The 14,503-nt window shown below is 39.5% G+C and overlaps 1 protein-coding gene across 2 annotated transcripts in view; it reads right to left on the bottom strand.

The window, feature by feature from the left end:
* edar (ectodysplasin A receptor) overlaps positions 1-9,575 on the bottom strand; it is a 34,694-nt gene extending 25,119 nt beyond the window's left edge. The window contains exon 1 of one of the 2 annotated variants that reach the window (XM_082509423.1): positions 9,274-9,575. Coding sequence is in view for 1 of the 2 variants with exons in the window: in XM_082509422.1 (XP_082365548.1) it covers positions 8,093-8,098 (6 nt within the window). In the remaining variant the exon portion in view is untranslated. Of the gene's footprint in view, positions 1-8,092; positions 8,487-9,273 lie in introns of those variants that run through there. The other variant, XM_082509422.1, reaches the window with a different exon arrangement.
* Between the last annotated feature and the right edge of the window lie 4,928 nt (positions 9,576-14,503).

Consider the following 14,503-nt stretch of genomic DNA (forward strand, 5'->3'; position numbering starts at 1 on the left):
GTGTGTGTGTGTGTGTGTATCACTGCTGAAAAGGAGATAAAAGGGGAGACAGTTTTGTTTTTTTTTTTGAAATCAGGAAATTAAGATCTGCCAAATGGCTATGGACCCCCTCAAGGCTTCTCATTATGGGGTTAAAGTGATACACACATAAACCCAAGCACAACACACACACATAACTCCAACATGGCAGCGTTTGAAGACTCTTGGTGTCTTCTGACAGTCTGCTTTACCTCTTTCAACCCGCACGCTGTCTCTCTAACCTCAGCTTTCTCTGTCGGGGCAGGTCTAAGATGAAAGTAAGCCTTTAACCCCCCCAAGGGTATTAATCTTCTAACGATCCTAAAATCACCGATAAATAACCCTTGTGTCTTTAGCTGTGTCATTACTAAGTAAGAGTGTAAGCTGCTCTTAGTTACACAGCAAATGTACTGTGTATGAATCACAGTCCAGCATTGTTCATCTGTAGTACATTTTTACAGTAGTAAACATTTTCGAGAAGCCTTTTGGTGCCTCGCTGGCTTCATTAGCTCTGTCTTCATGTCTGCTTTTCATTTGGTTGCATCTGATTGCTGTTTTTGTTAGCGGAAGAAATTAAATGTGCAATACCACAAAGCGAGGGGGTGGCAATTTATCTCGCTTCATTTCAAAAATGCACAATTTCAAACGCATTAACCTTAAACGCATGTAACACTAATCAGCAAGACCTAAAGAAGGCATCTTTTGCCAAAGCTGTTTGGCCTACAGTGACAAGTATAATGCTGTAATGTTGCTAAAGATCCAGAGCAGAACTTCAAAGCGGGTTAAAGTCTGTATTGATATGGACTGCAACAAAATGTGTCAGCTAAATGTGATAGACTTACTTAAAGTCATTATGGTGATGTTTACATCCTGCAGGTGAAAGGAGATGTTGGTCTTTGGAAATTCCCATAGATTACATCATACAAGGACTAAGTAGACAGGCTCCACGTCTTTCTTGCTAATTCCACTTGTCCTCTTTTTTGTGCAAGTGAAGCAATGTACCACTCATAGACGTGGCTTAATGTGCTCAATGTGCTTGAATTTTTGCAGTAATGCTTTAGATTTTAATGCATAAGTAAATTATATATGTTCAAAGAAAACACTAAAGGCTGTCAAGTGTGTAAGTGTGTGTAAGTCCAATGATTAGTTTATGCGATCTACTTTTTTATGGGAAATGGACTAATTCTATCTATCGTGTCAACAATCACTATTTGGACGGAACAGACAGTCGCAGTCTGTTCAGTCTGAGGACTGAAATTCGTATGAGTTGTATAGTGGACTAATTACAAGTCGTGATACCATAGCTGTTGGAAGCTATGCAAGTGATTCTGTGTGTTTTTGTGTGAGGTCATGCTACACTTACTGGAGCAGAAATGACCACAAATGTGGTTCAGAGTACTTTGTCCAGTGTTTACGTGAGGATGTCCACCCTGAGAACGTGAGCAGACAGGCTGTGTGTGCAAGCTGTTAATTTATTAACTTAAGTTAGTCAGAAAATCGAGTCCTGTAGCATGTGTGTGAAATTGTAAAAAGACGTATTTTAACTTGAACCAAGACAATTTTCTAATAAGTTGTTTTTGTGATCAGGTTTTGTCAAAATAAACTAAACGGAATGAAGAGAAAACTTGAAAATGATGCCAGGTGTATTTGTGCTCTTCAACCCATCTTGTCTGCTTATACAGACTTTCTTAAAAGTGCAAATTCTCATATATGTAATTTCAATCCAACTTTACCTGTCAATGTAGCTGTCTAGTTCTTTAGATGTTAATTCCAATGAGATCATTTAGTCAGGGGATTATTATATAGTTAGAAACATAGTGCTAAAGTTTTTCATTATGTAGTACAATGAGGGGATTGTCTGACCGGTCCTAAATTCACTCTTCAGCATCAGCAAAAACTAGAAGAGTCCTACAGCAAAGCCCCAAAGAGAGTCAATGTTAGCATTATGGAGTAAGCCTGAGATTAAGTAAGGAGAAAGCAGAAAGTAAGATGAAAGACTGTGGCTAACTTCACAAGGGTCCTTGGAAAACTGACGTTTCAAGCATCTTTAGTCCCAATCACCCAGGTCAAGAGACCTGCCTGTGACCACCTGGCAACCACTGGTTGTTTGTAAAAAATCAGCATTTCCCAAGTGGTCGCTGGAAGTTGCTTGGTGAAACCGATCACCAAGAGGTATTTGGTGCTGCACTGAAGACCTCATTGTGATTGCTTTATTTGTTCACAGACTGCCAGAGTCCCCTGTATTTTGCTTGGAAGATGCCAACTTGTCTGCAAATACAGCTCACTAAGTGGTTTAACTTTCAAGATTGCAACCCAGACTCGAAACAGACCACTGAGTTTCAAAGTAAAAGAGGCTGATGGTTAGTTAGCATGTAGGTAGTCCACCATTTGTACACCTGTTTTTAGATCTCTTATAGGCCATAAAGATTGTCTGATTGTCACTCTATATGTAATTTGTTCTCACCAGTGGTCAACCAGTGTTTTACTATGATCTTTAGTGAACCCAGTGATGATGGTAATCATCTTAAACATTGCTCTTTCCTGATGCCTGCCTCTTTCTCCTCTGTGTCACTGATTTAATTCCTTTCATTAAGCTTTTTCTGGGAAATACGCCACGTCTATTTCACTCCTTCCTTCTGTGCTCTCCTACGTCTGTATCATTAAGCAATGTTACAGATGGATTGTGTGGAAAATGGCTTTTCAGCAACAGTGTTTAACCCTGTAAAGGATATTTATTACCCTGACTTCCTGCCCCGTGAAGTATTAGGCCAATCAGTGGCCAGGGAACAAAGCCAACAAGCTAGTCAATGTAGAAAATGAAGAATTTGGTAAGAGGATGGTTTGTGGTCTCTTGAAAAGCACTTAATTTCTGATGACAATCAAATCAGCAGCAGGGTCCAGCCTTTTTTCATCTTGGGATTTCTTGGTTTTTCTAAAAGGAAAAATCTGTTTCCCATTTAGATCGTTCCTTCACTCTTCCTCCCACTTTTTCATCTAACCGACCCCTTTTCCTGTCTTAATGACATTTTTAATGATCCTTAAACACGATGTAACTTCTTGTTATACAGATGAAAGTACATGTTAAAACTAAATACCTAATAGTCATATACTTTATATAATGTTTAAGTGATGCCAAAATTAATTCTTAGTGTCATAAAAATGCAAATTTAGAAACAATTAAAGTTTTGCAAGAAAACCACAATTAGTACTAATGCATTCCTCATATTAAAAAAGAAATCAAACTATCTAATATAGCATATCCAGTATACCTGAGGAGAATTATACTTTGAACATCTATAAAAAAAAGCAATGTTGGTCTTTTTAACCAATAAACCTGCCCAACGCTGCCATAAACACATTCCTACACAATCCAACCAGGTCATAAACAAAGTTCCAAAGTTAATCAGCGTTCTCTGGAGGAGCTCTATCCCTAAACAGGCAAATGATTTGATCCCTTAACAAAGTAGGGCTCAACCTGCCAAATCCAGGCACAATTTCAAACACATGTAACACAGTCTGACTGCCTTAAACTACCTTGTTTGTCTGCATGTGCATCCAAGAAGCACAACACCTCAAACCCATCTGTTTTCTTGCAAACCTAATGGCAGCTCTATTTCAGCATCACCATCTTTAAGCCTCCGTCAGAACACAAGATGTCTTCACTTGATGTCTTTCTATAGAAGATTCCACCTATTACAACATCTGATTTCTAGTGCATTTTTTAACATGTTAAGGAAGTTTATAGTTTTAATACATTCCCTCTACATTAGCCCTGAATCACAACAGACTGTATACAACTTTATACCAATTACCAACCGACAATTAGTTGTGATCAGTTAAAATGTAAACTATAGTGTTGGGATATTATGCAAGTCAATTATCGGTTTTCTTATAGGTAGTAAAACTTCAGTGGCGTGGGTTTCTAGATAAAACAGAAAGCAGAAAACCACACATTTTGTGGATTTCCCCACTATCAAGTTTCTGTAGTCTGTCATTTAAACCTCCACCATCTCCGATAAACAACCTACTTTAACAAGACTTACATAGCACAGATTTTTATTTTCACCGAAACTGGACGACTGTACGTCTTTTTATACATACGTTGTTATGTTTTGTGACAGGTTTTACACTCAAGAGGATAAATCACTGAAACGCAGTAGAATAAAGTAAAATTTCACAATGCAACCTCAAATTATAAAGAGATTAAAACGAGATTATAAGCATAAAACCCATACTGCACGAGCCTATAATTATCAGGGGGGGAAAAGAAATAAACTATTCTATTCAGTGTAACACCATGTCATTAACTGAACAGTGGCCATAATCAGCTACCTGCACTTAACAACCTGCTCGAAAAGCATAAAATCACACTTTACTCCTAAACAATGTGCAGCTTTCAAAATTAATCCAACTATGTGTTTAAAAATGAGGCCATTTTGCTGTCATTTCATATTTAGGTATCCTCAGTAATCATAAACTCACCAACTGTCTTTCTTTTCTCCAGTGAATTATGAAGAAGGAATGTGCTGCTGGCATTTTGTCTCCTTTGAATGATTTGCAGGCAGCTGGAAAGTAAATAAAGGGGTGGTGGCAGCAGGCCTGTCACTCAAATTAGACCAACCGCTTTCACCTTCAGCTGAGTCAGGCCATCAAAAACTCAATCAAAACTTCTATTAATGGATCTCACTGACTTCTTGTACTAGTCTTTAAAAAAAAAGTTAAAGTTTAAAAGTCTTGACAAGTCTTTGAGAAAGTCAAACTCACTGAATGAAGTAGCCATCAAGACTCACTATTGGGGAACTAAATGAGCCGGAAATAAATACATCTGATTTGCAACATGATTACTGTCTTAAGTTTGATGTGAAAATAAACGCTGATTAAAGGGATTTCCAACTCTGGAGACATACCCAAACCTCAGACAACAGCTGGCTCTTGCCTCCTCACTAAATATCCATTTACTCCAATCCCACCCAACAGCATCATCCGTGCTTTTATCAATTCGAGCTGCGTTTTCACAAGAGCGTCAAAACATGCTTTGCTGCAACTTGAATTTCCACCAACAAATCAGAGTGCAATTCTACTGTGACATGGACACGCAGCAAGTGCAGTGACTCAGATATCATCTAGAGAACCGTGATTCGTGTAAACATGTGCCGCTAAGAGACGCGATGACGAGAGCCAGCTCGAAGACGGACTTGAGTCCTTGATGGTGAATAATGTCCATATTTTTTAAGCACAACAGAAACACACTTTCAATAATTTGAACGCACAAAGCGAAATGTATGTTTATGTGCATGCATGTGTGTGTGTGTGTGTGTGCATACATGTGTGATGTTTCTTCATGTCTCTTCATCTTTTGATTGGTTTAATTACAGACTTACTGTCAGCTTCCCACTCAATGCGCAGGAAAAACAAACTCTTAGGGCACATGAAAAGAAGTCGCGAATGCCTACACACACACACACATGCAGCACACACCTATCACAGTTCAAGTCAGTCACCGTGCTCTTTGATTCTCTGCCTGCCGGTGATCTGTCTTTCATCGTCTCCACTCCTTGATCCCTTGTTCTCTCTTTAGCTCTGCCGGTGCATAACATCTCTCTCCCTGTCTCCACGTCTGTCTCTGTTTATTTTGCATTGACTGTAGGTGGGAAGCTTAATCTTCTAGCTGAAATTCCTCTGTATGTCTTATTCCTTCTCTCAATACACCTACAGTAAAGAAAAAAACAACTTTCAAAAATTAGCATAAATATGTTTTTGGGCTGTGCCCCTTAAAAAAGGTTTCACTGGCCTTTTTGCTCCTAGAAGACACTGTGCTGTAACAAAGAGTGTTAAAGAGTGTTTAATGATCAAATCAAGCTCAAATCAACAGCGGACATGCTTTTCAGTAACAGCAATGACTCATTTGATGTGATTAGCAAGAATTTAGCCACACTCATAATCAACAGAGCGAGTGCCTTTTAAAACTCTGGCTCAAAGTAGAATCAATCTGCACTGTTCATTGCTACTTCTACGATTTTAAAAAAGGAACCATATAGGTGTGCCTTCTAAAAGCTTTCAGATTTTTCAAGCGGCTGAAATTGAGGGATAATTTAAGTCTTTTGAGCCGAAGCTTGTCATGATGGATGGATGTGGTTGTGAGAGAAGGGAAATCTTCAAAGCTAAATTCCTAGTCAATCAACCCAAGACTCCAAATTTGGGAATTTAAAGATTTACATAGAGGTATTTGCAAACCATCAAAAGCACACTTTATGCCTTCATCTGCCATCACTAACAGCCCAAGGAGGGCTCATGCTATCATAGATCTTACAGCTCATATGTTCAGCTGCACAGGTGCCCAACTTAGTGCGCTGATGACACGGTCCCACACAGACTCTCCACCTGCAAAATGTCTCAACAACCAAATGAGAAACACTAGATTTGGAGATGAAAGCATCCTCGATGCCCATGAATTCCTCTAATTGACAACCAGCAAAGGACAACCTATTTTAACTTCATCTTAAGGCACAAACGTTCTTGCATGTGTTTATCCGAACTTTGATTTCTAAAACCACTCTCAGCATTTTTCCATAATGTAAGACACAAAGTGCCAGATCGCTCTCTCCACAGACTCTACATGAAGGACATTGATGTAGTAGGTTACCCATACACAGGAGGAATTGTAAGTAGACACAAATTAGACCACAAACCCCAATTTGATTAAAACTTCCCTCTCTGGGGTCTACACGGAGAGGATTTAGTATTGGTTTGTTGAACTGTATTCACTGTGCATGGGGAAATAATAGCGGTGAGAATGAAACCTATGATTAGAAAAGCTTTCTTGCTTTTATGTTCCTTTGCTGGGATTATTACAAAGTATTATTGCAAAGATAAAATACAATGAAGTGGAGCTGCTACTTCTCATTTTGTTTGGGACCTCCTGGAAGCCCATGACGGAGCGCAGAAAAGAAGAACCACTGCCCTGTTTTAAGCTGTTGACCCATAATGAGTAATTAATGCCCCCCCCCCCCCCCCCCCCCCAAGAGTTTGGGAGGGTCAGTTTTTCACTACACTCTTTATCACAAAAGTATCATAAATGCCATTGGACTTATTTTATAATTTTGTCTGTAAAATTACAAAACAATTCTCATATTTTAGGATCATATGATTTAAGTCAGGTGGCATTTAATATTTGATGTATCTCTTCACACAATACACAATCATTTATTTGTGTATGTGCTTTTAAGAATCTCTGCGGACTTAAATGTACTTTTAAAAATAAAAATATTACTTGGATTTTCATTGTTTGTACTTTAAATTTACTTTGATGCTATAACGTTTTTGTGTGTGCATATTCACAGAGCTAACCTTTTTATTATACAAGGGTAGAACTAAGCTAAAGCTTAAAATCAAATTATTTATCTACTAATGGAATATATTTTAAAAGGTTTGAAAGCTGATGAACTGACACATTTATTTTACAACTAATGCAAAACTAATGCAGAAAAGTAGCAAAAAAAAATTTCTAGCCTACTTTTTCGGCTCTAAAAGCAATAAATGCCTCCTAAATAAATGGAAGTATTAATTTGTGGATAAATGGGACCTAGATTTTTATGTTCTTCATATAAAGCTATAAGCAATATATTGCATATTATGCAAAATGCACAGGGTCACTGTAACTCTTACACATGTTCCCAGTGCTGTAAGTTTGGCTACAAGACTCCACCAAACAGCTGTATCATAAATTGTCCCGCTAACTAAAATAATGAGCTGAAATAACTTCACTACCATAAGTAAACTCCAAATGACGTGTTTTAGTTGAGTTTCCTCTTAGATGTGTGAAGCATTTACGAAACATTCAACCCCAGAAGGCCTCCTGAGCTCTATAAATTTCTCCATGGGGGGAAATGGTTATGCTTCCTCTATTGGAATCAGCTGTGACATCTAGCATAAATTTAAACATTAAACTTTCACAAGAAAAACACTTGCAATGATAACACGCCAAAAAAGTGAGTAAGTAAACAAATTTCCCATTCACTTCAGCCTAGTATAGGATGATCATGACTACAGGCGCTGGCTTTGTTAGTTTTTCTACCTTCATCCCTTTAATCCTCAGAAACCATATTAACTTCTTTTGAAGATGAGTTACAATCCCTCCTGTTTCTTCTCTGTGTATCCTTTGCCTTTCTACATGAAAGATTCAGTGGCAGAAGAGATGTCTGAACCGGGGGCTGCAGGGGAGAGAGAGAGAGAGAGTGAGAGTGAGGGGAAGAGAGAGTCAGGGCAAGAGACACAGAGACAGAGAGAGAGGGGGGATCGAGACGGATTGATTTCCACCTCCAGCAGCTTCAGTTCAAAGCCAGCCAGCAGACTTCAGAGGCTCGGCAGGACCCGGCATGTCCCCAGCCGGGCCGAGCTGCCTGTCTGCGGGCAGGAGTTCCCCTGGGGGGCCCGGGGCCCGGGACAGTCAGGCGGCACCAGAAAAACAATTACGCAGACAGACGAGAAAGTTGTGCGAGGTCACAAACGCGCACTACCTCAAGTGTCACAGGAAAAATAACGCCGTGCACTGTAAGTATGACGTGGCTTGTTATTCATAGAAGCTCTAAAATGATTGACTGAGACGAAATTAATAATAGAAATCGCTATCCGTTTTTCAAATCAAAGTAATCAGCACAGTGCTTAATCCAATTCATTATCAACCATTCATCACGAACCAACTGAGGTCGGAAATGTGAGAAATGGAAAAACAATCAAATTTTTCTACCACCTTAGGCTAAAACCTTTGCATCAACACGTACAGTGAGCTACCTCTAACATGCTCCACAATCATCTAGCTATATGCTTGTCACACACTCACTGTTAGAAAATGTATTTCTTGAAGCTGTCATTCCTGCAAATCATAACATTGAAAATGTTTTCATTCAGCCGTGTTCACTATAAACAAAACTATTTATTACTAGATAATTATGCCTTGCGCCAAAAATCATCCTGTCAAGTGTTTATATGAAAGCAGAAAGATTTTTTTGTGCGCTGTTGTTTTAAGTCACTTCTGAAAAGGAATTGCCGGTGTGATAATATGCCATGGTCCACTGATTCTTTATCATTTCCCGTAAAACAAAATAAAAGCAACAATTCGTGCATTTCCCCTTTGAGTAAAAATTACAGTGAAGCACATGTCTGCTTGGCATAAAAAAGTGCTGCTCAGGAATTTCCCCGAGTGTTGCAGCAATCCGTCCTTGCATTCCTGAGAGCGGAGCTGATCACTCTTCTTACCTGGAGCTCAGGAGCGGGGCGCACTGGTTTGGTTTCTCCCCTGCGCTACCGGCTAAGCTGCCCGATGATCAGTCCAGGTAATTGGTGATCAATCTCGAGCGTGGAGCCGGGTGAGCATCGCCGAGGGACTGACTCGCTGTCTAAGAGTTTTTACTCCGCAAAGTCAAATTGTGCCCCAGCCTCTGCGCCGCTGCTTGTCGGTGCGTCTCCAGGCTCCTCCTTGATAAGAAAAAAGTGAGAAGTTTTCTCCCCGCCCTGGATAAGAAACGGATTAACGTGGCCCAGGTAGACTATGTTTTTCAGTCGGGGCAATTAATGTGCTACAGGCTACAACTCGACTCTGCCATCTAGCGTTCATAAGACCACAGTGGCATGACTATAGTCTTAAACAAGTCTATGGTCGTCATGAGGGTAACAAGAAGCTCAGTTATAGTTTGCACTTACACGAAAGTACTGAAAGTCTAATTAGTAACAGAATAAGGTCACTAAAGGTCACTTTGTGTACATTTAATAATTCATAAAAATGTCACCACAACTACCACATCCACCTCTGTGACCTCAGCTACTTCATTTCACTTCACTTGGCATGGTGTGAGATGATGCAAGTTGTTTATTTTTGTTTTTATTTTGAAGTGGCAAAGTTGAACATGCTAATATTTTCATTCAAAGTCACCAAGATGGACACGATTAGAAATGAGTACGTCTGAGCGAGAGATCAGATTTGGAGACAAAGAGGGAAGGCTGAGATGGTTTGAAGATGTGCTGAGGAAGGATCGTGGATAGACTGGACGTTGAAAGACGTAGAAGATGGAGCTGCTGAGGCAGAAGAAAAAGAGGAAGGCCTCAGAGAAGGTTCATGGATGTAGTAATGGAGGATACGGAGGGGATTGGTGTGACAGAAGAGGATGCTCAGGATAGGGTGAGATGGAGGTAGATGATCCGCTGTGGTGAACCCTAAAGAGAGCAGCTGAAACAAGAAGGCTAAACAGTGAAGGAATAACAACAGAACATCAAACGACACATTAAACAATAAATGATAACCACAGTATTGCTACTGTAGATGGATAAACAAAAGTTGCACATTAAGACTGAAAATATACAATTAAACTTCTTCATATAAACACCCTGCAAATACCCCACCGCCACAAACACACACACACACACACACACACGCACACACAAGACATAGGTTGAGTGTGTCTGTGATGTAGCTAACTGGTGCCTGATGTCTGAGTTGGAATAAAGCTTCGACTTTAGTCTTCTTCTCCTCCTCCTCCTCCTCTTCCTTTCCGCTCCTTCTCCTTTTCTCAGCCACAGGAAGAATGAGATAAAAGAGGGGCTTTGAAAACACTGGGAGGCCTGTAATTACTTACTCTTCATCTCGGTGTCCGTCTATCTGTCTCTGCCTTCGTCTTTCATGTCTTTTTTGTTTTTCTTTTATTTGGTCACTTTCTGTTTTTCCCCCCACTTTCTTTGCCCTCTTTTCATCGTCTTCTTCCTTCTCCATCCTCTTCTCTCTTTCTCTCTCTTTTTCTGTCATCCTCGCTCCTCTTTTGGAGCCTCATTGATGTCTGTCCAGGGCTTCCTGACTGAAACGGAGGATGAGAGGAGAAGAGATTAGATGAGAGGAGGGGATAAAGAGAGGATGAGGAGGGGATAACAAGAAAAGTGATGAATTCTGCTGAGAGAACGATGGCTGCTCTGTCACACACCGGACAAAAACACATATTAAGCAAAACCTGTATTTACTGCAGTAGATGGTGGAGCACACTTTAGTTTAGATAATATGACATAGATGATGAAAGAGATGCTTTAATGAGACAAGCTGGGACAGATGAACCATAATGCAATGAAAAGAAACAGAAGCAGATGTCATGAGATAAAGGATTTTTTTTTGTTATGTAATTTTCTAAATAGACCATGCAATTTATCTAATACGTCTTATATGTGGAAAATGTAGTGCATCTTATAATGAAAAGCAAGGTTTCAAATGAATGTTATCATGCTCTAATGGCTCCTCTGGTCTGCATTCGAATCAAGACAATATCCTTATTTCCGCCTGCTAAATGTGAACTATGTAGTTCAACAGGATGTATTTGAAAAACACAAATCTTCCTGACATTATGTGAAAAAGTATTTAAAAAAGATCTCAGAAAGCAACACATCATGACATGATCTAAAGAAACTCAAGAACAGATGAAGAAGAAAGTCATTTAGATCTTTCAATCCATGGTTGCAAAGCCATTTCTAAGGTTTTGGTTCTCTAGTAAACAACAGTAAAAACCATTATCCACAAATGGTGAATCTTTCCAGTAGTGGCCGGTCTGCCCAAATTACTCCAAGAGTGGTGCACTGATGACTCATCCAGATCACAACAAATTCAATAACAAGATCTAAAGTACCTCAGGCCTCACTTGTTTCAGTTAAGGTCAGTGTTAATGATTCACCAATAGCAAAGAGACTGGGTCATTCATGGGAGCGTCCTGAGGTGAAAACTAGTGCTGACTAAAAAGGACCTGAAGCAGCAAAGCATAAGAAGAACATGCTCTCTACCAAAACAGTTAATGCCCTGAAGCTCAAGTTATTCAGCAGAACAATAGTACAAAACACACCAACAAGTCCACTCAAAAAACAAATCTTTTGCATGAGTTTTGGATCGGCCTAATCAAAGTCCAGACTAAGATCCAATTGTGTTGCTTTGGCGTGTCCTTAAACAGGCCATTCATGCTTGAAAACCCTCCAATGTGGCTGAATTAAAACAATTCTGAAAAGAAGAGTGAGCCAAAATTCCTCCACAGTGATGTGAAAGACTCATTGTCAGTTTTCGCAAATGCTTGAGTGCACTTCTTGCTGGCACAACCGGTTATGTTTTAGCAGGCAAATACATTTTCACACAGGGCCAGGTAGGTTTGGATAACCTTTTCCCCTTAATAAATGAAATCATCATTGAAAAACTGCATTTTGTATTTAATCCGTTTATCTTTGTCTAATATTAAAATGTGTTTGATCGTTTGAAGCATGTGACAAAGATGCAAAAAAAAAAAAAAATAGACAGCTCTGATAATTTTTTTCTCCTTTTAATAATACATGGCATGAATGATATGTGATTGTTATTTATTCACTTCATGTTTTTTTCTCATTTATTTTTTGGGGTCTGTCTTTATAAAATATGCTAAACAAGTTAGGTTTACAGCTACCACTACTTGATGAACAAATCTAATCATTGGCAGAATATATTTAGGCTCTACAAAGTCTTAAAATGCATTGATGTAGGACATCTCAGTTTCAAAGAATCACAAGAGCACAGCATCTGTCACAGAATGCCTACCCTGTTTATAACCCAGCTAAGCTCCAATCAAAGCACTGTAGCTCTGAGAAGACAGAAGTCAGCGGAAGCCTAATTTGTTTGGTATATTGAATTAGGATGACTTCAGTTTACCACCAAAACACACTTCTCATGCCTTTTATAAGGCTTAAATGTCCAAAAAGCGAAACAATATTTTAAAAAATCCATAGATGAGTGCAATATTTAAAAGACAGAATAAAAATGCAACCACTGATCTCTTCTGATTCATATTACAGTTTTTCTCAAATGTTAAAACACAAAAGCCAATCCTGTAACCCAAATGACCAGTAGTCTAAACACATTTACCAAATGTAGCCACCATATTCCAGTACCATAAACACATGTCACATGAAGACACAATTCACAAAACACAACCCTATGTACTCATAAATCTAAACACATTTTTCCTTGCTAAAACACATGTTGCAAAACAACTCTGCTCATATTCTCAAATGAAAGCCCATGTGATGCAAAATGCTTGCCACAGTCACCAATCTTTGAACACAGGGAACACACCTGGCGTCATTCACTACACACAATGACTCAAAATTGAAGACACTTGTTGCTAATGCTGTACCCACATGTAAAAGCAAGTTCAGAGTGCACAGTATGCTGAAGAGTCCAAACAAACACAATGGATGAAGGCAGAGTCAGGGGAAGAGGAATTTGATGCAGAGGAGGGAGAAGAGCTGGCCCTGGAAGAAGAGGAGCAGGCCAATGAGGAAGAGGAGTTCAAATGAGAGGAGGAAGAGGAGCGACCAACGAGGAAGAGGAGAAGGCCAACATGGGAGAGGAGAAGGTCCAGGAGGGAGAGCAAGACAACCTCGCACCATCATTACTGACGAGATGCGAGCAACAGCTCAGCGACATGATGCCACACAGTGATTGTGGTGTGTGTGTGGTGTGAATAACGTAAATAAAAAAAACTTCACACCCTGTTCATGTTTTCAAGATTACTGTTGTGTGCAATAGATTCTGTTTTTGCATTGAGTTGTGTTACAGTAGTGTACGTACATGCAGGATTTTCTATAGATTTATACTACTCATATGAAACTCACAAATCTAAATGCCTAATCCTCTGCAGAGATCTACGACGATCCGTTACTGTATAGTTTCTAAAATATGCATTGGCAGTTATGAAACAAAGAACCTTCTCACAAATTGGGCATTGTGTTTTCAATAGTTTTGCTGTAGTGTGTAATGCTGTGTATAGTGTTTACAGTTTTGACAGCTTCGAGCTGCTCTCTTGGTGTGGGAGTTTGAGTTTTGCAGTGGGAAGGTGTGGTTGTGTTTATGTAGCTTTAGAGAAGGGTGTTGTGTTTAGACATTGGGGGACCTGGTGGTAACGTTTGTGACATGTGTTTTAGCATTTGAGAAAAACTGTAATAACCACAACCACAAATTATACAGGCTTTCCACTTGATCTCAGGGTTACTGTGTAAATGGAATCATGTTTCAATATTATTATGAGTAGTCAGAGTCCACAGAAAATAAAAAAATAACTTTGTATGTGTCACATCGCAGGTAGACAACACCTCTTGAGCATTGTACTTTTTGTTACACATTAAAAAAGGTGTGGAATGCGCACGCTGTACTACTGAAACTGCCTACAACAGACTCTATGACCTTGCCATTACCCCTGGAAGTCTTTCAGTGAGAACACACACACGCACCACTCTTCAGTGAGGAAGCAAGAGCCGGTTGCCATGGTAACTGTCGTGTCAGCTAACCTACTTTTGCATGAAGGAAAGTCATTGGCGGCTGAGAGAGAGGTGTATGGTATAGGTTCATGGTAAAGATCCACCCATTTACACATATACACTCACACGCGTCCACACATATACGCACAGTAAATGTTTATTATATTTTTATACCTAAAGCAAA

This window comes from Aulonocara stuartgranti (genome assembly GCF_965226115.1).
Source record: "Aulonocara stuartgranti genome assembly, chromosome: 16".
In the NCBI taxonomy this organism is placed as follows: Eukaryota; Metazoa; Chordata; class Actinopteri; order Cichliformes; family Cichlidae; genus Aulonocara; species Aulonocara stuartgranti.